The sequence below is a fragment of the Saimiri boliviensis genome, chromosome 6 (genome assembly GCF_048565385.1).
Source record: "Saimiri boliviensis isolate mSaiBol1 chromosome 6, mSaiBol1.pri, whole genome shotgun sequence".
Taxonomy (NCBI): Eukaryota; Metazoa; Chordata; class Mammalia; order Primates; family Cebidae; genus Saimiri; species Saimiri boliviensis.
The window spans coordinates 7622340-7646414 of record NC_133454.1 but is presented as its reverse complement, the minus strand read 5'-3'; the positions used below and the strand labels follow the sequence as shown (position 1 = coordinate 7646414).

Below are 24075 nucleotides of genomic sequence, written 5' to 3'. Positions count from 1 at the left end.
TCAAGTGATTCTTGTGCCTCAACCTCCCAAGTAGCTGGAATGACAGGCATGGGCCACAATATCCAGCTATTTTTCATTTTTTGAAGAGACAGCATCTTGCCAGGTTGGCCAGGCTGGTCTCAATCTGCTGGCCTCAAGCAGTCCACCCACCTCAGCCTTCCAAAGCGCTAGGATTACAGGTATGAGCCACCATGCCTGGTCCCTGTATCATTCTTCTCTGTGAGACCAAAACTGGATGATTCTCTGTAAGGGGAAGTGAGAAGAACCTCCTTCGTTCCCTCCTGGATTCTGCCCTGGGGGAAACTTACACCATCCTGAGCACTGACTGACTATATCGTGGCCAACTCTGATTTTGTCCTATAGACTTTTAAGATGTGAATTAAAATGTCTGTATGGGGCTGGAAGTCTCAGAAGCACACCTGGCCTCCATGTGTCTGCTTTCACGTCAGAAAAAAACGACAGTTCCTTCCTCTCTCCCCAGCCTTCCCCTCAACCTCTGAGGGTCTTCTCTGAGATTGTTTGCTCTAACCACTGATAGAAGTTTTTCAGAATTTTCAGAAATATGATTAACTTTTGATTATCTGGATTTCCCAGAGGTTGGGGGTAGTATATTCATAGCAAGAACCAGACTGTTTCTTTATGAGAGCAGTAGCATCTGAAAATACTACTGGAACTGATTTGAATTACAGAGAATGAGAGCGGGAAGGCAGGCTTTGAAAGGCATCCTGAAATGGTTGAGCTCAGATGCTTTTTGTCTCCCAAGGACAGGAGTGTCAGTGTCTGCTCTGTTCTTATGAGGCCTGCTTCCTCCGTGGTACCATTCTAGCTCCCAACGGTGTTATTAGGCTGCAAGTTTTAGGGTGTATCTTGCATCACTGTGCAAAAATGCTTGCTTTATAGCAACTACTATGCATATGCAAATACATTTTTGAATGATTTGATTAATATGAACATGATGTGATTTCTTGATTAAAAAATTATTTTTATTTGTCTTCAGGTTCCAGTGGAATACCTGTGAAACTGGTTACAAACCTCTTTAACTTAGATTTTCCCCAAGACTGGCAGCTATACCAGTACCATGTGACATATCTACCCGATTTAGCATCTAGAAGGCTGAGAATTGCTTTACTTTATAGTCATAGTAAACTTTCTGACAAAGCAAAAGCATTCGATGGTGCCATGCTATTTCTGTCACAAAAGCTAGAAGAAAAGGTATAGTATGATTAGTTTTTTCACTATATATGTGGGCATGTGTGTCTATTATATGTGTCTACACATACATACACACATGCATATGCAAGGAGACTCCAAAAAGTTTGTGGAAAAATAGAATTAAAAGGTAAACATAAAAAAAATACCTTTATTGCTTACCAAGAGTTTTACCAAGGTCAAGATACTTTTGTAAGCAATGATGTCAGCCATTTAGTCCATACCTAAAGAACTAGGGGTCCCGAGAATTTAACTATGTCAATGCAGTCTTTTTTACCTTATTAATTAAAGAAAAATGGGTGCCCTTTACAGATTTTTTAAGATTATAAAACAAAAAGAAGGAAGAAGGAGCCAAATCAGCAGTAAGGTGGATGGTGGATGCCTAATGATTTCTATTGAAACTTTTGCAAACTTGTCCTTGTTTGTTGAGAAGAATGAGCAGGACCATTGTTGTGGTGCAGAAGGACTCTCCAGGGAACTTCCCTGGGCATTTTGGTGCTCAAGATTTTGCAAAATTTCTCAAAACGCTTTCCTAATAAGCGGATGTTACTAGTCTTTGGCCCTCTAGAAAGTCAACAAGCAAACTGCTTTGAGCATCTCAAGAAACTACTGCTGTGACATTTGCTCTTAATGGGTTGGCTTTTGCTTTGACTAGACTACTTGCCCCTCTCAGTAGCCATTGCTCTAATTGTGCTTTGTCTTCAAGATTGTACTGGTAAAGGCAGGTTTCATCTCCTCTTAACAGTTTTTTGAAGAAATGCTTCAGAATCTTGATAACATTTGTTTAAAATTTTTATTGACAGTTCTGCTCTTATCTATAGCTGATCTGAATGCAGTAGTTTTGGCAACCACCAAATGGAAAGTTTGCTCAACTTTAATTTTTCTTTTTTCTTTCTTTTTTTTTTGAGACGAGTCTCTCTCTGTGGCCCAGGCTGGAGTGTAGTGATGTGGTCTCGGCTCACTGCAACCTCTGCCTCCTGGGCTCAAGCGATTCTCCTGCCTCAGCCTCCCACGTAGCTGGGACTACAGGTGCTTGCCACCACGCCCGGCTGACTTTTTGTACTTTTAGTAAAGATGGGGTTTCACCATATTGGCCAGGATGATTTCGAACTCCTGACCTCGTGATCCACCCGCCTTGGCCTCCCAAAGTGCTAGGATTACAGGTGTGAGCCACCGCGCCTGGCTCAACTTTAATTTTTTAGTCAGAATTGTGTAAAATAAACAAATTGAGATGTCTGTGGTATTGGCTATTGTTTCTGCTGTTAATCTTTGGTCTTCTCAGTTAGGCATGAATAAGATGATTTTTTTTTCCTTCCAAATTTGTACAGATGATCTGCAGCAGGCTTCATCTTCAACATTGTCTCATCCATTCTTAAAATGAGTTACCCATTTGTAAACTGCTGATTTCTGTGGGGCATTGGTCCCACAAACTTTTCATTACACATCAATGATTTCGCCATTCTTCTACCCGAGTATCACCAAAAATTTGACGTTTGTTCTGGTTTCAAGTTTAGCACAATTCATATTGCTCTAATGGGGGCTCTTTTCAAACTCATGTCTTATACTTAGTGGCTCACACTGAATCCTGTTAGTGTGAGTTTATTTTGATGCAGAAGTTTAGTGCAAGTTAGTTTGAGTTTATTTTGGTGCAAATATTTTTGAAATCCATGCATAGTTTTTTCATAATACGTATTTTCCATGAACTTTTTGAAGTCTCCTTATATATACTTATGTATTTAAGAGATTAGTTGATTCTCATGACAATTGGATTGAGTGTTTGACTCATTCCTTTCCTCTGTCCTGTTCCCTTGCCTGAGAGCTAAAATACTTCCTAATTAAGACTTCACTAGTAATTGATTTCTTAATTAAGAAGCTGATGGTCTGGTATTTTAAAAATAAGAGCTATAAGTGTCCTTGAAATACGTATCTTAAAAAAATTCCCAAAGTAGGTAAGACTAAGAAACACCATTTGGCCTATGGCTTCAGAACTCTAAATTAATTCTCCTTGTTTTTTTGCTCCTGCACACTTGTGCCTGTATGTACAAATAATTTTACATCAATTTTTGATGCTGGGACTGTCATTTATTTCATGAATTGCTCTATCACATGAAATATGAGTTATTTATATCAATTTTAAAAGTTCCTACACATGTTCTAGGATTCTTATCTAAGTTGAAACATCCCCTCCACTAGTTGACTCATTGCACTCCTAGGAGTTCCAGAAGTCCTGTTCAGCTGCCTCGTGGCCTTCCACTGTTTTCCAGGCCCCATCTGTGCACCTGCAGCCAGACCGATGTTGCTGTGCATGTTTGTATCTATTTGCCACTCTCATATACTTATAAAGAGCCTACTCTGAACCTGGCAGGGTGTTGCAGCCTTGGGGCAAACAAAGATAGATAAAACAGAGTACTTGTTCTCCACAATTTCAATTTAGAATCAAAGGTGTTTTTTACAAATAAATACTATGTAAGGTGGAATGAAATAAGTGCCATAATAATAACTAGTATCTTTATTATGCTAACATTTATGAAGCACTTACCAGGTGTTCAGTACTGTCCTTCACTGTTGTCCAGATTACCGCCAGCATACCTCTCTTGAGCAGATCTATACTTTGTGTCCCATGAGTAGCTGCTACCATCACTGTTAATAACAATTACACCTGCCAGATTACATGTGTTGATCACTTACTCTGCCAGGCTCTTTGTTTTTTTTTGAAATGGAGTTTTGCTCATCACCCAAGCTGGAGTGCAATAGCACAATCTCAGCTCACTGCAACCTCTGCCCCCTGGGTTCAAGGAATTCTCCTGCCTTAGCCTCCTAAGTAGCTGGGATTACAGGTACCTGCCACCACACCCGGCTAATATTTGTATTTTTAGTAGAGATGGAGTTTCACCATCTTGGACAGGCTGGTCTTGAACTCCTGACTTCAGGTGATCTGCCTGCCTTGGCCTCCCAAAGTACTGAGATTACAGGAGTGAGCCACCGCACCCCACCTGCCGGGCTCTTCATAGCATGACCTTATTTCACCCTGTCATCACCCTAGTGAGGTTAAATATCTTGCCCAAGGTTGTCATAAAGAGCTTAATGAAAGATTACTCCTAGCAAGACATTTCAGTGGGAGTGATAGTTCCGTCTTAGGATTTTGATCAGTGAGGTGGACAGTGGGAGATACGGGATTCCTAGGCAGAAGAGGCAAACGTGCAATGATAGGAAGTGAGGGACATATTTTAGAAACTTGCTCATTCAGGTTTAGCCAGCAAGGTGTAGAAGTTGTGATTTCAAAGGTACAGATAACTTTAAATGTTCTGAAAGGAACAGAGACTCTTCTGTGGACCGCTGAAGACTTTGAGAGAGAGTTTTTATGGCAGCTGTGTTACGTTACAGTTACTCTGATCACATCCTATTGAATGGTTTACAGATGGAGGTGGGAAGATTAATAAAGTGCCACTGAAATAGTGTGGGCAGGATGTCCAACGGGCTTGAACAGAGATACAAAGTGCTGCCATTTATTTGAATTCCCAAGTGCCTATGCAATGGATGGAAATAAAATCAATGCATTATCTAATTTAATTGTCGCAACCCTGTGACTCTAGTTAGACTCAGTACCACTTTAGAGATGGGGAAAGATGCTCCCCATCACACCAGCTGTAAAAGGCAGAGGACCAGGGTCTATCCGATTTCACATCATGTGCTCTTTAGCGCTGTGGTAAATAATGTATTTGAACAGCTGAGAGATATCAGAGACATTCCTGCTGTACATACAGTAAGACTTGCCAACTGATGAGATTATGAATTGAGAAGTTAAAGTTTACTCTGAGGTTAGCCGTCTGGGGACTGAAGGGTCTGAGGTCCAGTAAGAGATGCAGGAAGTAAAGGAAGAGTGGTTGTTTGGTGGAAGAGGTATGGGGGGCTGAAGAGTTGGATCTTAAGTGGGTGTTGAAAATGCAGTTCCTGAGACCATCTGCTGCCACCTCCCCTCAACCACTCATTCCAACATCCTTTGTTGTCTTAATTATTTGTCCCAAAGCCCCTGCAGCAGTTTAAGCACTGGGCATCCTTTCTGTCTGCCAGATTTTCCCCAATATTGATAAGCTCTTTCTACAGCTGTCCACTTCTGATTTCTGTACAGTTTTATCTGAAGCAAGAAATTATATGGATGAAATCTTACATCCCTGTGAAAAGATTAGCTTCTCTTTGCTTCCATGTAATGACTGGTTCCTGTATTACATTCTTGATGCAACTTAAAAGTGGTTAAAAGCATACTGTAGCTGTAGAAATTAGAGGCAGAATACATAAATGCTTGCTAATTAACTGACTTCATCTAATTCCTTATCCCTTTGAAAAGTCCATGACCATTCATTCATGTGTATTGATTGATTTGTATATTCTTTTATTTTAAGAACCTATTCTGAGTCCTTTCTGGTCCAAGTAGCTTTAAATGTAGTTGGGGAGCTGCTGTAGAATCATATCCATGCATTCATTATATTGCTAGAACACTGTTCTGGGTTATAAGGACTCTAGGATATCTCCAGGCCTTTCAGCAGCTTCTAATCAGATTTCTGATCTGTTCTGATTTCGGCCACTTTCTCCTCTCTTTCCCCATGTTTACCTTCCTTCCTATTTATCCTCTCTCCTTTTTTAGCTCCTCTCATTCTCAGCTCTTCTATATTATGAACAGACTTTTGGGAGGCTGTCCTCTGGAATCTGTGAACTTGGGATGGGCAGGACAGTCCATTAGTGGGCTTCTGGGTGTTAATGAATACCCTGAAAATGGGTACAATTATGTGCACTGTTGTGGTATAAGTGTGTGTGTATGTATATATATGATGTATATATTTATATGTGTATTGGTGTAAAATTTTATTGAAGAATATCTATAACTTTTCTCACACTCTCAAAATAATTTATGACCCATCTCCCTCCCACTCCTTAAAAAGATCAAGAACTACTGCTCTGGAACTCTCTTTGCACCAAACTTTGAACCATGAGTCTGGCTTTAATTCTCTCTTAAAAAGTTAGAGAGTAGAGAGATGAGTTTTTTCTAAGATTGGCAAGATACAGAGAAAAAAGCCCTCAACATAATGTGATGATTAGTTTATTACTCATATACTAACAGCTGCAGTTTTGTTTTTGTTAATGCATATTACATTGTGATGCCTTCATAATATCTGCAGTCTGCACACTTGTGGTTAATTTGTAGAGTACATATTAAGTACCTCTTTTTCCCAGGTCACAGAATTATCAAGTGAAACTCAAAGAGGCGAGACTGTAAAGATCACTATCACCCTGAAGAGGGAGCTGCCATCAAGTTCTCCCATGTGCATCCAGGTCTTCAATATCATCTTCAGAAAGTAAGGCACTGGAAATGTGAATTTCACTTGGACTAATGATACCTTTCAGCATAGAGCCTGGGTATTAAAATAATCGACAATTTTGTAGGCAGTGTGCCAGCAATATTAGGGCAATTTCTCACATACCTTCTCGTACATGAACGATAATGTGCAATGCAGTCCATTACAGCCTCTCAGTGGCACAAACTGTCAATTAATATCCAGTATTATCCTACGTTGAGACAAATAGTACGAGGGTTACTGCTTTCCCACTGGTAGCAAGGAGGGTGCCTTTTTCCTTTTCTTCTTTTTCTGTGTCTCGTCCCAACTCTTATCCCCAGACGCAAAAGTTCACTTAGCAAACTTAAGAAGTTTGACTTAATAAACTGAAGAATTCGTTTTTCTCCTAGCTGATTGATTTAAGAAAGAACATCATCACTGTCTGCTTTCTGCCCTGGCTCTGCTCTTAGCTCACTTCTTTCCCCCACATCTACATGATTGTAACTCAACTTTTCAGTGTTCTGCAGACTGGTCCAAGAATCACATACTCCAATGTCTTCTTAGGGGTGGAGTGGAGCTCCATAAAAGGCATATTCCTTGGACCCTCACTGAATCCAGTTAGTAAACAGAAGTTCACAGACAGGCCTGAAAATTCACATTTTTAGGATACGCTGAAGTTTGAGAACTGCTAGTGTGGATCATTAAGACGATCTGTTAGAAACCTTACAGGCCAGTCCTTTGCTCAACGGTGACCCCTGGAAGGGATGAAGATGAGGAGGTTTGGGGATTTGCTGAGTCATAGGGGCACATCAAGGTACTTCCCTCACCCAGATGTCCTCATTCCTAATTCTAGTCAGATGTCCTGTCTGGCACCTTTTGGTCATATTTGAGCCTCAGCTTACTGCATATCAGCTCTTCAGAAGCCAGTCTTGCACAGGCCCTGCTAAGCATGGACTCCTAAACCAGCTGACATTTGGAAGATGCTTTGCACTGAGAAAGTTCTTTCATTTGTCTTCAATCTTACTTTACCCTCACTAGAGCACCCTGAGGCAAGTACTATTAAAATCCTGATTTTACAGATAGGGAGGCTGAGACTTAGTGACATTTGGCAGCCAGAATCACAGTTCAAACCCTTGTTTTCTGACTTGAAACCCTCATGTAGGCCAAATTCCTACGGTGACCAGGATTACTTACTGGAGAGACAGTCTTGGTCATTTGGCGGCACCTGAGGAGCCTGAGGAACCTCATTAGAAATAAGGTCCTCATCCCAAAAGAGGGAAGAGGTCAAAAAGGCCTACAGATGTTTACGTCACCCCATGCAGGCTAACCGGAGTGTTAGTACTGTGGCCATACTGGCTAATTGACCACATATTTGTCATTGCAGCTAAGGCCAGACCGATAAAAATAATTTCAGTTGTAGTATTCTTAATATGAAGATGTGATCATTCTTATATAGAGATTCACATGTGTATTTAGTATCTAAACCTTCCAGTGCTGTGTAAATAAGAGGTCTGTATTTCCTATATATTTTTATCATTATATTCAGCAAGGGTATGAACTTAGAATTTCAGTTATTGACTGATATTTACCAAAAATCCAAAAAAATTATACTTACAGGATCCTCAAAAAGTTGTCTATGTACCAAATTGGACGGAACTTCTATAATCCTTCAGAGCCAATGGAAATTCCCCAGCACAAGTAGGTTTCTTTATATTTTGTTTCTCTGAAATTGTTATAATATGAGCATCATAATTTATGATGCAATATTATACCATTATGCCTCCTGTGAGAGACTCTGTAATATGAAATGTAATGAATTTCGTTAAATTTTCAAGTTTTTTTAATGGTGTTGTGAACGTGAAGCTATCAGCCTTGTTTTCTTATATTAGTGTGATAGGTAATTATCATAAATCCTAGAAGGAATTCAGAAACTGAATTTTCTGTGTATAATAATAATGAAAGCAGAATGAGCTGTATTAAGTTATACACATAGTCAGTGCTCCATTTTATTGTTAAAAGGATGTTAGCACAGCTAGAGTGGTTGATAGGAAATCATCAGGGCAGCAAAGGTCAGAAAGAGAAGCCAGCCAAATGACTCTGGTGAAGGATATAACCTTTATGACCCTTGCCGAATTTCTACCCTAAAGTGGGAATTCGAGGCCTCGGGAAAAGTGGTCAGCTATGTCTTTAACTGGTTGTTACTTAGCTCTCAAAAATACTGTGGTCAAACTACAGGCAGAGACGCAGCTGGTAGCCCAAATGTAGAAACATAAAGAAAGAGAGAAGTGCATGAAAGATAGAAATAGGGTGCTTGGCCTTCTGCCTGGTGGCGGGAAAATGACGAAGTTTCCATATGTTCATTCAGAGCGTCAGCGTGGTCTCTGTAAAGCCTCCAGTTTGTCCCTGTCACGAATCTGTCCACTTGGACTAGAAAATCTCATAGGTGCAGGGCTGTGCTGACTACCGTAGGTGCTCAGCACGTAGCCTGTCCTGGAGGCTGGCTTAGTGTCACGGTGACTATTTATAGTCCACAAAATAGAAACTGGAATTATTTTTTAAAATATTAGTCTATTATTTCATGCCATTTCTGTAACTTCTTATTCACGATTTTTAAGTTTGTGTGGGAAGAAACTGTAGGCTGTGCTCCAGTTTCTCTTGTATATCTGTTTGTGATGTCGCTTCTGTATTTCTTAATCTCATTACTAAATCTATCCACTGCCCTCACCTTGGAACCTAGATGTTTTCCTGCAGGGACAGATCACTCCATGAACATATTATTCCTACAGCTATAGTTCTCAGGCAGGGACATTTCCCCAGGCACCCCAACCTCCCCAGAGAATGTTTTGTATTGTCTGGTGACATTTTTGGTTGGGAGGCTACTACTGGCATCCAGTGGGTAGAGGCCAGGGAGCTGCTGCTAAACATCCTACAGTGCACTGGACAGTCCCTAACAAAGAATTAGGAACAGTCCCTAACAAAATGTTAGTGGTGCCAAGGTTGAGAAACTGCTTTAAAGTAGTGTATTTTATCCTAAATGTACGCTTAAAGACATTGCTGCTGAAGAAAAAGGTTTTAGTCAACAACTAGAAGAAACCAGACTAAAGAAAAATTATCTCGTTAAGATCTTGAGAATTAGAACAGAAAATCACTATTTAAAAATCCTTATTGTGTTTCTGGTATAACACTGAAAATGTTTTTTACTTTTTTTGTTTTTAAAGATTATCCCTTTGGCCTGGGTTTGCCATTTCTGTGTCATATTTTGAAAGCAAGCTCCTGTTTAGCGCTGATGTGAGTTACAAAGTCCTCCGGAATGAGACCGTTCTAGAATTCATGACTGCTCTCTGTCACAGAACTGGCTTGTCCTGCTTCACCCAGACATGCGAGAAGCAGCTAATAGGGCTCATTGTCCTTACAAGGTATAAGCCTGCCTCTAAATACACTTTTCTTCAGAAATCAATTATTCATGGTATTTGGGAATAAGAATAGTGTTGCAGCATTGGCCGGGTATCACAGATCTAATCCCTTTACTCATCTGTTTAGAAGACCTGGTTGTTTTGTTGTCCAGAGTTCACACGTCCTTGTGTGGCATTCTGAACCCTCTGCAAGATGACGTAGTTCCAAATTCCTCCTTGCTATATCCTCCTTTTCCCCAATGCCACTCTACTCTAACCCCCAACAGTCTGCACTTTCCTGCTTCAGTTCAGTTCAATTATCTTCAGTTGCCTGGATTGCCCACTCCAAATTCTGCTTTTTAAATTTCAGCTTTCACAAAGCCCAACTCTAATGTCCCAGCTTTTGTGACACTTCCATTTGCCTGCTCTGTTGGAATTAGTCAGTTTCCGCCCCTGGACTGCACCCATAGCACTTTGCTTATGGCTACCTTGTTACGGCCATTTTATTTCATTTTACAGGATAGAAGATTAGTTCCATGTCTCACCTTTATTAGATTCAGGAGTCTTTTGAGATCATGTTTTATTTCTTTGCAACCTCTAGTTCTATGCATATAAAATTTTTCCTCATTGTACACTGAACTGAGTTAAAATGGAAAATTTAGATGACTTTCTAAGGACTAAAAAGCTCACCATATACTGCTGCTAGTCCAAGAATACTTTTTAAAAAATTCTTAAGTTTTGGGATACATGTCCAGGATGTGCAGGTTTGTTACACAGGTAAACGTGTGTGTGGTAGTTTGCTGCACCCGTCAACCCATCACCTAGGTATTAAACCCAGCATACGTTAGCTATTTTTCAGAATGCTTTCCCAACATCCCCCCCTCCCCACCTCCCACCCCATACACGGTGCTGAAGGGGAGAAGGAAAGAGTAATCTTAGCCAACCTGTTTTGTGGTTTTGCCAAGGGCCAACCCTAGCAGGGTGGTTAAGCAAGATGCCAGCATTGTAGGTTGATCAGCCTTCTTTTGGTGCTTTTTATCAGAAAACTACTTAGAAGGTCAGAAATTCTTGAGTGACACCAGAAGATAATGGGAAGGTTCTGAGCAATGCTTCAGCCTCTGAATATTTAAGAATGATTTACCTGCAGTTTCAGTATCTATCGGTGAGAAAAAAATAGACTGTGGTTTAAGGACTTTCTTACAGGTTTTTTTTTTTTTTTTTTTTGAATATGGACAGAAGTCTTCCTGTATATACTTAAGAAATGCCCTCTTCAGATAAGAGCTCAGCATTTTTTAAAAAGTGAATATTCTTGGCCGGGCGCAGTGGCTCAAGCCTGTAATCCAGCACTTTGGGAGGCCGAGGCGGGTGGATCACGAGGTCAAGAGATCGAGACCATCCTGGTCAACATGGTGAAACCCGTCTCTACTAAAAACACAAAAATTAGCTGGGCATGGTAGCGCATGCCTGTAATCCCAGCTACTCAGGAGGCTAAGGCAGGAAAATTGCCTGAACCCAGGAGGCGGAGGTTGCGGTGAGCCGAGATCGCGCCATTGCACTCCAGCCTGGGTCACAAGAGCAAAACTCTGTCTCAAAAAAAAAAAAAAAAAGTGAATATTCTTGTTTTACTATCTTTCATAATTTCTGACATTCTGGAGTCTATTATGCATCGAATTAAAAGTGTGGTGAAATAGCTGCTTATGTTAGATGATTTTAAAATATTGTAAAGACTTTTTAATGTTTGCCAGATACAATAACAGAACCTATCGTATTGATGACATTGACTGGTCAGTGAGGCCCACGCACACCTTTCAGAAGCGGGATGGCACTGAGATCACTTATGTGGATTACTACCAGCAGGTAGGATTTTTCTTTCTTCATCTTTATCGCCTTTCCTTTTACCTCAGAGAAGTTTCCTTATTCCAAGTCTCAAAGGCCCCCCAGATTGTAGGCCGCGTCTGCCTCCAACCTGTTCTCTGACTTGTCTCTCTCCTTCATCCCACCATCCTGGTCATCCCCTCGTCCTGTCACCTGTTACCTTCTTCCTGTAGCCTAACTGTCCTTTAAAACATGATCTGATCACGTCGCTCCCAACATTAAGGTTTCCATGTCTCCTCATTGCCTTAGGACCACATGTAAGCCCCTTAGCAGAGTTTCCAAGGTTCCTTGGAAAACTGTAGTGTGGCCAAATCCTGCCTTTAGAGCCTTGTGTCTTCCCATTCCCCTGCTTCCTTCCCTGGCTTTGATGTAGTTGCCTCTTGTGATTCCATGACTCAGTTTCTTCCCTGTGCATTTTCACGCATGTTGCTTCCTCTTCCTGGATACCCCTTCACAGCCAGATGAACACTAAACACCCTTGAAAACTCAGCTCAGCCATCGAGTCTCAAGGGAGCCCCACAGCATTCCTCCCAAGATCCCCTCCCTGTATCAAGTCACCACATAAATGGTCTGAGCCCCATCCTAGACACTGAGCTCTAGGGAGGGGCCTTCTTATTTTTGGATGCTCAGGGCTAGCTCAGTGCTTTCAGCATGTTAGATACTAAATAAGCTGCTGATGGAATCTGTTGCTGCCTCTGGAAACTCTATTCAGATTTACAGCAGTTATCCCTGCCCCTCCTCTTCCATGTTCAATTCCTTTTGGAGGCGCCTTCTCTTTAATGTATTGTTTTATTCAGGTTACAACAACAAACAAACAAAAGCAAAAACCCTTCCTTGACCATTGTATACCTTCAGGAAGAGTTCTCTTTTTCTCCTCTGCTAACTTTAGAAAGTCATTCACACTAGCTCCAAGCACCTTTTCCATTCTTCCTTCCTGAAACCTCAGCAATCTGGTATCCAGCTCTGCTGCTTTAGAAGTAGTTCTATACAGCTCAAGTTCAGTTACTGTTCCTACCCTAAAGGGCTTTCAGTGCATTTGAAACCAGTGACCTCTCCCACCGGCTGGAACTGAGCTCTTCCTTCCTTGACTCCTGGGACACATCCCTGCAGTTCTTGGCTAGTTTCTGGCTTTTCTATCTTAGTCTCCTTTGACGTCTTCCTCCTCCCTTCTCCGTAAAGGAACCATTATTCACCATGGTTCCCTCATATAGAACCTTTTCATTGTATTTTGAGCTGGCTCAAATATAGTATCTTTGCCTTGCCCTCTTTCCCAAATTACATATTCATCTCCATTTCCAGAACATATTTGCATGAATATCCTGCAGGCATCTCAAACTAATATAATTCAGACTGAATTAATGTCTTTCCCATTCCTGTTTCTCCTTGGAAATTCTGCAGCTCAGCTAGGAATAATTATGCTTTTTTCCTCTTCTCCACCTTAACCTTCTCATTCAGTTGTCACCAAGATGAGTTCTGTGTCTTTTATCCATGAATTTCTCCTGTCCAGCCCCGTTCCCACTGCGTTAATGTAGGCCATCTGATGGATCCCCCTCCCCCTACCATCACTCTTCATGCCCTTTATTCCCTAGCTCTCTCCTCACTGTGATCCCTCATCCTCACGGCCATCAGAGAGATCTTTCTGAAGTGCTGCCAAGAAATCTGATTCAGAGCATAAGCTCTGGAGTAAGATGGTTCTGGCTCCAGCTGTGTAACCTTGGGTAAATCACTAAACGCAGAGTGTCATGGGTAAAGGAAATTTGTCTGTTTACCTTCGTGGTGTAGCGTTAAGAACCAAACAAAATAATTATGTACACAGAGTATTTAAGTGTGCCTACACTTTGTGAGCACTGGGAGAACAGTGGAGACCATGCTCTTCCTTTTCTGTCCTCTGCTTCTTCCTCTCCAGCATTGCATAGTTTGGCCCCATCTTTCCTTTCTGTCTTACATTTCTCAGCATCCCTGCTGTGCACCCCATGCCTTTATCGTCCTATCCAGTCACAGGCCCACACCTTCCTCAGCCTTTGCGTATGTTCACTAGGCATCTGCAGAAAGCCACGCTGTACCTTCCTTCTTTACCCCTGGGTCAAATCCTAGCTACAAGGCCAAGTGTGAAGTCCTCTCTGACTTTGCTTTCTGTCACACACATGGAAGAGCTAGCCGTTCTCTTCTCTGAGCACCTGTGCATTCATCACATTGCCTCTAGAACACCTATTCCTTGGAGAGCAAGGATGGCGTTTGGCTAATTCTCGATGCATAGTATCTAGCAAAGCATCTTATGCATAAAATATGTTCTGTGTTTATTAAATCCACAGTTTGTTAAACATTTGGGTTTCTTTCCTGCATAATTAAATTTATTCATATTTAAACAGAAGTATTTTAGGACCTGCAACATTCTGGAACAGGAATCATGGTAAAAATCCCACTCACTGTTTTCTGAAATCAGTTGTGCTTCACTGAATGTATATTGTAATTAAGGAGGAAAAGAAAGAGAATTGTGTCAACTTCTAGTATGCCCTCCTCCCTGTCCCAGGAAAGGAAGACTGAATTATTATATAGTCAGTGTCAAAGTGGAAGATATCCTGTTATTGACCTTTATATTTCTCTGTTTTATCTTATCATACAAAGTATTTTCAAATACTAAGAAAACTGGGGCAAGGGAGAGGGTCACATTTACCTTTTGGGAGCAGCTTAGGTGGGAGAGTTCTTGACCATGCTTCAGCTAGAGTTCTTCTTCCTGGAAGATGCCTTCGTTTTGCTGGAGCTGTTACCCGAGAGTCTCCATACTGCCATGTTTTCTTCAAGGTCCTGTCTTGGTCTCTACTTGCATGGAGGCTTCCTTGATTTCCCAGCAGTTACTCTGTCACTACCGCCATCTCCTCTTCCTCTCTGCCCCTCCTGCTCCAGCCCAGGGATCCAGTACTGAGTGGTATAACAAGCAGATCAATCCTAGCTGTGCTAATTTCCAATTATGGAGCCTTGGGAAGATTGTTTAATTTTTCACAGTGTTTTTTCATCTGTGACGGGGACAGTAATAGTATCTTTTTCATAGGTTTGTTGTTAAGATTAAACGAGGAAAAATGGAAGTGCTCAGCATATCATTGTTTGTGCTTCTCCTGGACCTCGCTTTGTAGATAATGTATTTATGCAGATAGGCAGAGATTGTGCCTCTTTTATCTTCATATCCACTGCCGATCGTGGAACACAGTAAGCACACCATGTGTTCTGAATTAATGGAGTCACGTATACAAACTCACTTGATAAAGGCTTCTCCAAGCTTTTTGGCCATAGCATCAGTTGCACTCATTACTTTGAAATGAGATTCTTGAATTGTTTTTTATTTTAATGACAAAGTTAATGACAAAGTTTTTCTTGAATTATAGAAATGCTCACATTTGACTTCTTTAATTATGATTATTGATGTCAGCGTCCCAATACCCAGGCATTTTACAAATTATAATTCCAGTTGTTCTGTCACCAATGTGGATTAAATTATACTGGAAATGAGTGTTAATTGTAACCTTTATCATTGGAGGGTAAAGAGCTTTCGCCAAGGTGAGAATGTTGACATTGAAGTTTAGGGTGGCAAAGGGAGAGGAATATGAACTAACAGTTGCCGGGGATTCATTATAAACCAGACCCCATGCTAGCAGTTTACATAGGACACCTGTGAGCTACTGTTATCCTTATTTCACAGATGAGGAAAGGTAAGTCACTTCCCCAGTGCCACAGCCTAAGCAAATAGAAGAGCTGGGGATCAAATTCACATTTGTCAGACTTCTGGGCTGCTTCCCTGTAACATCCTACTATCCTAGAAGCTAAGGACAGTCATGCTCTTTTGGGAAATCTGAGATTCTCTCAATATAACTCACCTCCAGCTTGTGTATAGACATTTTCAAAATGAATACAGGTGTTTAGAACCAGATAGTTAAGCATGGGCAGTCTGCTTCAGTCATCAGTAGTGGAAATGCTGGCTTTGAGTCAGTCCTAGTGATGTCATTGAACTGTGTATGGAACCAGCTGGAGTCTATTCTGAATCTGGCTGAAACCGAGAGACAGCAGGGAAACAATATTTTTAATGGTGTTAAATTAGAAAAGATAATTTAAATAATAAAGCCGGCCCTCAGATGTAAAAGATAGGTCCTGGGAAGAAAGTAGTAATAAGAAGGTAACCATGGGGATTGGTTAAATTTCTTTATATATTAATGTTAGGATCACCTTGTTGAATGTAAGGATGCTTATCTGGCGGTGATTTCACATTAACTTTTCCCTCATTAATCTTGCATTTTATAGCAATATGGTATTACCATATCTGACCTAAATCAGCCCGTACTTGTTAGTCTGTTAAAGAGGAAGAGAAATGACGACAGTGAGGCTCAGCTCGCCCACCTGTTACCTGAGCTCTGCTTTCTAACAGGTAATGTTTGTGTTTTATACCTCTGTCAGGCCCCTGGGTACAGGCTGCTGATGCTTGGCAGTGGGCACGCCCTCCTAAAGTTACCTGAATGCCAGAGCACTGATGTAACTCATGGAAGATGGGCCTTTTAGGTAATTCATTCAATAGTAGAGACATATTGGGGCAATCGAGTGCCCTTTAGAATCTATTTCCTTTATCTCATATGTTCCATTTATTGCCTTGATGTAAAATAGACCCACAATACCATCCTAAAACCAAATTTCTCTTTGCCATTATTTGAATTTACTAGTATAGGAAGCAATGTAACTTTGATTTTCTTCAGCTGTATCAGTAGAGTGGTGCCAGAATTATCCCTTACTTTCTTTTTGCATGAATTTGCAGAATATAATCCTCACTATACAGTAAAATCTGAAAACTGCCTCGAGTACTTTTAACAATGTTCATTTGACTAATGGGTAGGCCTAGGAAGGGAGGACTTTCTAATTTTACATTAGTGTGTTGCTTGAGTAAGTTATGATGCATATATATCTATTTTGTCATTAGAAAAATTAAGAGGAAGGGCCAGGCATGGTGGCTCATGCCTGTAATACTAGCACTTTGAGAGGCCAAGGCAGGTGGATCACCTGAGGTCAGGAATTCGAGACCAGCCTGGCCAACATGGTGAAACCCTATCTCTATTAAAAATAAAAAACGAGCAGGGCATGGTGGTGCATGTCTGTAATCCCAGCTACTCAGAAGGCTGAGGCAGAAGCATCAGTTGAACCGGAGAGGCAAAGGCTGCAATGAGCTGAGATCATGCCATTGCACTCCAGCCTGGGTGACAGAGCAAGATTCTGTCTCCAAAAAAAAGAAAGAAAAATTAATAAGGATATAATCCTTGAAGGGAGGGGTGTTCATTCTTAATGGTGTTCTAATATAGTAGGTCTGCAGGGCCCAATACAGTAGCCAGTAGCACGTGAGTTTTTGAACACTTGAATTGGGACTAGCTCTACTAAAAGACTGAGAGGAAGTGTGCTTTAGGTGTAAAATACAGCCCAGATTTGAAAGGCTTAGTATGAAAAAAAAAAAAAAAAGGAAGAAACTACCTCATAAATGTTTTATGCTGATTACAGGTTGGAATAATACATTGGATATACTGGGCTAAATAATATACACTATTTAAAGTAAATTCATCTGTTTCTTTTTTGACTTGTCTTAAAATGTGGCTACCAGAAAACTTAAAATGACATACAGGGTTTTCATTTCTATTGGGTGTGCTATACAGATGGTGAATGTGTTCAAGCAGTAAGGTTTAAATTAGGCCTGAGGCCTGGCACGGTGGCTCACGCCTGTAATCCCAGCACTTTGGGAGGCTGAGATGGGTGGATCACAGGGTCAAGAGATCAAGACCATCCTGGTCAACATGGTGAAACCCCGTCTCTACTAAAAATACAAAAATTAGCTGGGCATGGTGGTGCATGCCTGTAGTCCCAGCTACTCAGGAGGCTGAGGCAGGAGAATTGCTTGAACCCAGGAGACGGAGGTTGTGGTGAGCCGAGATTGCGCCATTGCACTCCAGCCTGGGTAACAAGAGTGAAACTCCGTCTCAAAAAAAACAAACAAACAAAAAACAAAAACTAGGCCTGAGATGGACTCAGTTGCTTATGTTCATTTTCTCACTTTGTCTTCATTTGCATTTAATAGGGCTGACTGAGCAGGCAACCTCTGACTTTCAGCTGATGAAGGCTGTGGCTGAAAAGACGCGTCTGAGTCCTTTGGGCCGGCAGCAGTGCCTGGCCAGGCTTGTGGACGACCTCCAGAGGTACTGGATCACCACAGGTGAAACCACTATCATGCTAGTGGTTTCATAGATTTTTTTTTTTCATGGTTATACTTTATATCATTTACATTGGCAATCCCTCTGACTTATGCCGCATTGAGAAGGGTTTCCTGGTTTGTTTCCCTTACAGTGACTGGATTACTCTTCCTAATGCATCTCTCTGCCACCTTTCAGTAGTAATACCACATGGATCCACATGGATTACCACATGCATCCTGCCTGGGGCCAAGTTTTTAGTATTAGATGGTCTATGTAATGCTGTAGTCCTTGAAGGAAATGTCTCATTCGTATTGATTCAGAGAAAGGAGCTTTTGAATTGTGCTGTCCATAGCCCTTCATCTGAGTTGTCTCAGGACGAAGGGGTTGAAGGGAGTTGGGGGAGGCCATGCTCAGCAACAACACTCGATTTACCTCCACACCCTGCTTTCATCTGTTTCGTACACTGAGGTCTGGATCAAATGTTGAATAAAGAAAAAGGTTATAATCTAAACAACAACAATCTCCAAGCAAACAAAGTAACCTGAAAAACACCAGGCCGCCGGTAAAGAGTCAGGAATGCTCAGCTGCTCTTAAATACAGTGGCCTCAGCAGACTGAAGTTTAGAAAAACCCCACTATGTATCGTTTAAATGTGAGATATACCTTTGTGCCATCTGGTTCTGTCCATCTGATTATCAGACTGTGCTTCAGTTCTTATTTATGACAGTTTGCTGTAACATGTGATTGGAAAATTGAGCTTCTCCTTGGTTTTCCTTTCTGACCTCCTAAAACTGAACTATCTAGTGTGGCTGCAAGGCTCTCAAAATGTGGCTAGTGACACATCTAGAAATTACAGTGTTTTTGATTTATTGAGTTAAATAACATATTTAAAACACAATATCACTTGTCACTTTTTTACTTTCTTAAGGTGATTACTGGGAAATTTAAAATTACATATGTAGCTAGCTTTATATTCATATTGGGTTATATCATTGAAGAATGGTTGTTTTTAAAAAAAAAAAAAACTTGTACTAACTCATGGAGGATTTGGAAATTTACAGAGCACAAAGAAAGGTGAGAAAAGAGTGTGTGTGTTTACTCAGTAAATATTTAATAAATAAGTGAATCACAATTGAATTAAGTGTATATTCTTTCAGACTTTTGCAAATGCATATAATCCTACTTTTTAAAAGAGAAATGGTTATCATACTGTACATAGTGTTTTGTAACTTTTTCAGGGTTTTTCTCAAACATTTCCTTATGATAAATGTGATCTCTATTACCACGCTAGTGGTTTCACAGTTTTTTATATTTGATGGATATACTTTACGTCATTTACCCGGACATCCCTCAGACTTATGCCAAATTGATAAGGGTTTCCTGGTTCATTTCCCTTATAGTGACTATGGATTAATCTTCCTGATGCATCTATCTGCCACCTTTCAGTAATACCACCCATATCACCCCATTTCCTTACCAATGATGGCCTCACCCATCTCATCTTGGGCAGTTAATATCTGAAGCAAAATAATTAACTCAAAGGAATTAGTGTGACCAGAGAAGACATACCCTGAATAGATGGAAATAGTGAGCTGTTGCAGAGAGACAGTGGTGAGAAGTTTGAGCTTCCGTAAAAAATAAGGTGGAGTTTTAATAGGGAAACAAAAGCCTGGGGGTCTCCTCCATGTCCTGCAAATGCCTGGCCTACCGTGCACCAAGTCCTATATATGGTTGCCGCTCTTAAGGAGCTTATGGCTCAGTGGAAGTTATCATGTATCATACTCTCATGAGATGAAACATCAAGTATAATTAAAGCTTATAAAGTTATAAATGGAAAGTACTAAACAATAGAAAGTACTGGTATTATTGCTAACATTAATATTCTCCTCATAGGATAGACAGGGTAATAGGAAGACTCCGAATATTCTGAAGCTTAAATTCTTATGTTCCTTTCTTTTATCATCCTTCCTCGACTCTCAGCAAATTCAGATATTCACAAAAGACATCTCCACATCCAGTGGCTCCAAAATATCTCTTTATTAACAACTGTGTTACCAAGAATGATAATATCTCATAGGTTTTGAGCACATGCCATGTGCCAGGGACTGTAGTAAGCACTTTCTGTGTATTATCATATTGCATCTTTATATCAGCCCTATGAAATAGGTACTTTTTTTTTTCTTTTTGAGACGAGTCTTGCTCTGTTGCCCAGCAGTGGCATGATCTCGGCTCACTGCAGCCTTTGCCTCCTGGGTTCAAGTCCCGGGTTCAAGTGATTCTCCTGCCTCAGCCTCCTGAGTAGCTGGGATTATAGGTGTGTATCACCATGCCCGCCTAATTTTTGTATTTTTAGTAAAGAAGGGGTTTCATCATGTTGGTCGGGCTGGTCTCAAACTGCTGACCTTGTGATTCACCTGCCTTGGCCTCCCAAGTGCTGGGATTACAGGTGTGAGCCACCGTGCCTAGCCTTAAGTAGGTACTTTTATTATCCTTACATTTTCCCAGTAAGGAAACCAAGGCCTTAAAGATTAATAGTTTGCTCAAGGTCATATATTATTAAATGTTGGAGCTAGGAGTTAAACCCAGGTCTGTCTGGCTCGAAAGCTTATTTTTCTAACCACTGTATTCCCACTGGAATCCCTTTCCCATTCCTGAACATCCCAAACAAGCACAGTTGTCCCATAATTCTTTTAAGCACAGAAAATATGTGATAAGCAGAATTAGAATCCAGGAATCCTGAAGACACAGAACATCAGCCCCTGAATAATTCAGTAAGTATAATTATATCTCACTTTAATGATTTAAAACAACTCTATCCACAGGAACACCAATGCTCGTTTTGAACTGGAAACCTGGGGACTGCATTTTGGAAGCCAGGTATCTCTGACCGGCCGGGTTGTGCCTTCAGAAAAAATATTAACGCAAGACCACATAGTAAGTGCTGTGATTTTATTTTCATTTAAAAGTATTTACTCGAATATGTGTAAGTTTGTGTATCGGCCAGAGTGGCTTGAGAGCTTATAATATTTGCTTTCTCCATGGCCATGTACTTCCATCTCTTTATCTTAAGCCTTCAGATCCCCTGTGGTTTCCTTTTCAATCTAAATTTCCTTGCATGGACTTAGTGGCATCCAGTGGACATGATTTAGGTTAGTCAGAAGACAGTATTGCAAACCATTGCAATTTAAACATACTCATCTTCTGTTGGGTAGTGCATTGCTCTTCCAAAAAGCCATAGTCACTAGGTATTGACAGACGTATCGTAAAATGATTAAAGCTATTTAAGACAAACCTACAGCCAATATCGTACTGAATGGGCAAAAGCTGGAAGAATTCCCTTTGAAATCAGGCACTAGATAAGGATGCCCTCTCTCACCACTCCTATTCAATATAGTATTGGAAGTTCTAGCCACAGCAATCAGGCAAGAAAAAGAAATAAAGGGTATTCGGTTAGGAAAAGAGGAAGTCAAACTGTCTCTATTTGCAGACGACATGATTGTGTATTTAGAAGCCCCCATCATCTCAGCCCCAAATCTCCTCAAACTGATAAGCAACTTCAGCAAAGTCTCAGGATACAAAATCAATGTGCAGAAATCACAAGCATTCCTATACACCAGTAACAGACAAACAGAGAGCCAAATCAAGAGTGAACTCCAACTCATAATTGCTACAAAGAGAATAAAATACCTGGGAATACAACTAACAAAGGATGTAAAGGACCTCTTCAAGGAGAACTACAAACCACTGCTCAACGAAATAAGAGAGGACACAAACAGATGGAGAAACATTCCATCATTCCATGCTCATGGTTAGGAAGAATCAATATTGTGAAAATGGCCATACTGCCCAAAGTAATTTATAGATTCAACACTATCCCCATCAAGCTACCAATGACCTTCTTCACAGAACTGGAAAAAAACCACTTTAAACTTCATATAAAATCACAAGAGAGCCCACATAGCCAAGACAATCCTAAGCAAAAAGAACAAAGCTGGAGGCATCACACTGCCAGACTTCAAACTATAGTACAAGGCTACAGTAATCAAAACAGCATAGGACTGGTATCAAAATAGAGACATAGACCAGTGGAACAGTACAGAGGCCTCAGAAGCAACACCACACATCTACAACCATCTGATCTTTGACAAACCTGACAAAAATAAGTAATGGGGAAAGGACTCCATGTTTAATAAATGGTGTTGGGAAAACTGGCTAGCAATGTGCAGAAAGCAGAAACTGGACCCTTTCCTGTCACCTTACACTAAAATTAACTCCAGATGGATTTAAACATAAAACCTAACACCACAAAAACCCTAGAAGAAAACATAGGCAAAACCATTCAGGACAAAGGCATAGGCAAGGATTTCATGACTAAAACACCAAAAGCAATGGCAACAAAAGTCAAGATAGACAAATGGGATCTAATTAAAATTCAGAGCTTCTGTACAGCAAAAGAAACCATCATTAGAGCAAATTGGCAACCAACAGAATGGGAAAATATTTTTGCAGTCTACCCATCTGACAGAGGGCTAATATCCAGACTCTACAAAGAACTAAAACAGATATACAAGGAAAAAACAACCCCATTCAAAAGTGGGCAAAGGATATGAACAGACACTTTTCAAAAGAAGACATGTATGAGGCCAAAAAACATATGAAAAAATGCTCATCATCACTGGTCATTAGAGAAATGCAAATCAAAACCACATTGAGATACTATTGCACGTCAGTTAGAATGGCAGTCATTAAAAAATCTAGAGACAACAGATGCTGGAGAGGATGAGGAGAAATAGGAACACTCTTACACTGTTGGTGGGAATGTAAATTAGTTCAACCATTGTGGAAGACAATGTGGCAATTTCTCAAGGATCTAGAAATAGAAATTCCATTTGATCCAGCAATCCATTACTGGGTATATACCCAAAGAACTATAAATCCTTCTGCTGTAAAGACATGCACACATATTTTCATTGCAGCGCTGTGTACAATAGCAAAGACCTGGAACCAACCCAAGTACCCATCAATGATAGACTGGACAAAGAAAATGTGGCACATATACACCATGGTATACTACACAGCCATAAAAAACTATGAGTTTGTGTCCTTTGTAGGGACTTGGATGAATCTGGAAACCATCATTCTCAGCAAACTAACACAAGAACAGAAAACCAAACCCTGCATCTTCTCACTCATAGGCGGGTGTTGAACAATGAGAACATGTGGACTCAGGGAGAGGAGCATCACACACTGGGGGCAGTTGGTGGGGGTTGGGGGAGGGACAGCGGGGGTGGGGAGGGATAACATGGGGAGAAATGCCAGACATAGTCAAAATGGGAATAGAGACAGCAAGCCACCTGGTTATGTATGCACCAAGGCAACAACCCTGCATGACCTGCACATGTACTCCAGAACCTAAAGTAAAATTAAAAAAAAAAAAGCCATAGTCATCTGAGGAACTTCTATTAACTGGTGAACATTAGTTCTAATAGGCTGTTTTCTGATACCAAACCTGGACTTTTAGTTGCCATGTTGGTTGTGTATGTTAACCTTTCAAAATAAAATACTGCTTAATGGGCATAAAAATCAAGGACTATGCCCAGAACCCAGCCCCAGACATAGTAGTTGGGGAGACAGGCATTCTGAAACCTGAAGAGATAAATCATTGCCACTTGCAGACTTCTATTGAAGAAATGAAACTATTAATATTTTATGCAAAAATTATCTTTCTACCCTCTCCCTCAGTTTTGCCCACTTTAAAAAACCAGTTGCATTTCTTTTCATTTTTAAAGACTCTCTTCTTTCCTTTATTTGATATAATAAACCAATATGCCTAACTGATCTAACTGAACAATGAATGTATCATGTTGGTGAATGGGTAGATTCTTTTTTCTTTTCTTTTCTTTCTTTTCTTTTTCTTTTTTTTTTTTTTTTTTTTGAGACAGGTCTCGTTCTGTTGCCTGGGCTGGAGCATAGTGGCATGATCACAGCTCATTGCAGCCTTAACTTCCTGGGCTCAAGTGATCCTGCCACCTTGGCCTCCCAGGCAGCTGGGACTATA

At 40.6% G+C, this 24075-nt stretch overlaps 1 protein-coding gene across 1 annotated transcript in view; it reads left to right on the top strand.

The window, feature by feature from the left end:
- The window catches only part of PIWIL4 (piwi like RNA-mediated gene silencing 4), a 57181-nt gene that overhangs the window by 14177 nt on the left and 18929 nt on the right, over nt 1-24075 (top strand). The window contains exons 4-11 of the mRNA XM_074400321.1: nt 998-1212; nt 6439-6560; nt 8157-8237; nt 9758-9955; nt 11677-11788; nt 16097-16220; nt 17904-18021; nt 20840-20951. Coding sequence (XP_074256422.1) covers nt 998-1212; nt 6439-6560; nt 8157-8237; nt 9758-9955; nt 11677-11788; nt 16097-16220; nt 17904-18021; nt 20840-20951 — 1082 coding nt within the window. The remainder of the gene's footprint in view (nt 1-997; nt 1213-6438; nt 6561-8156; nt 8238-9757; nt 9956-11676; nt 11789-16096; nt 16221-17903; nt 18022-20839; nt 20952-24075) is intronic.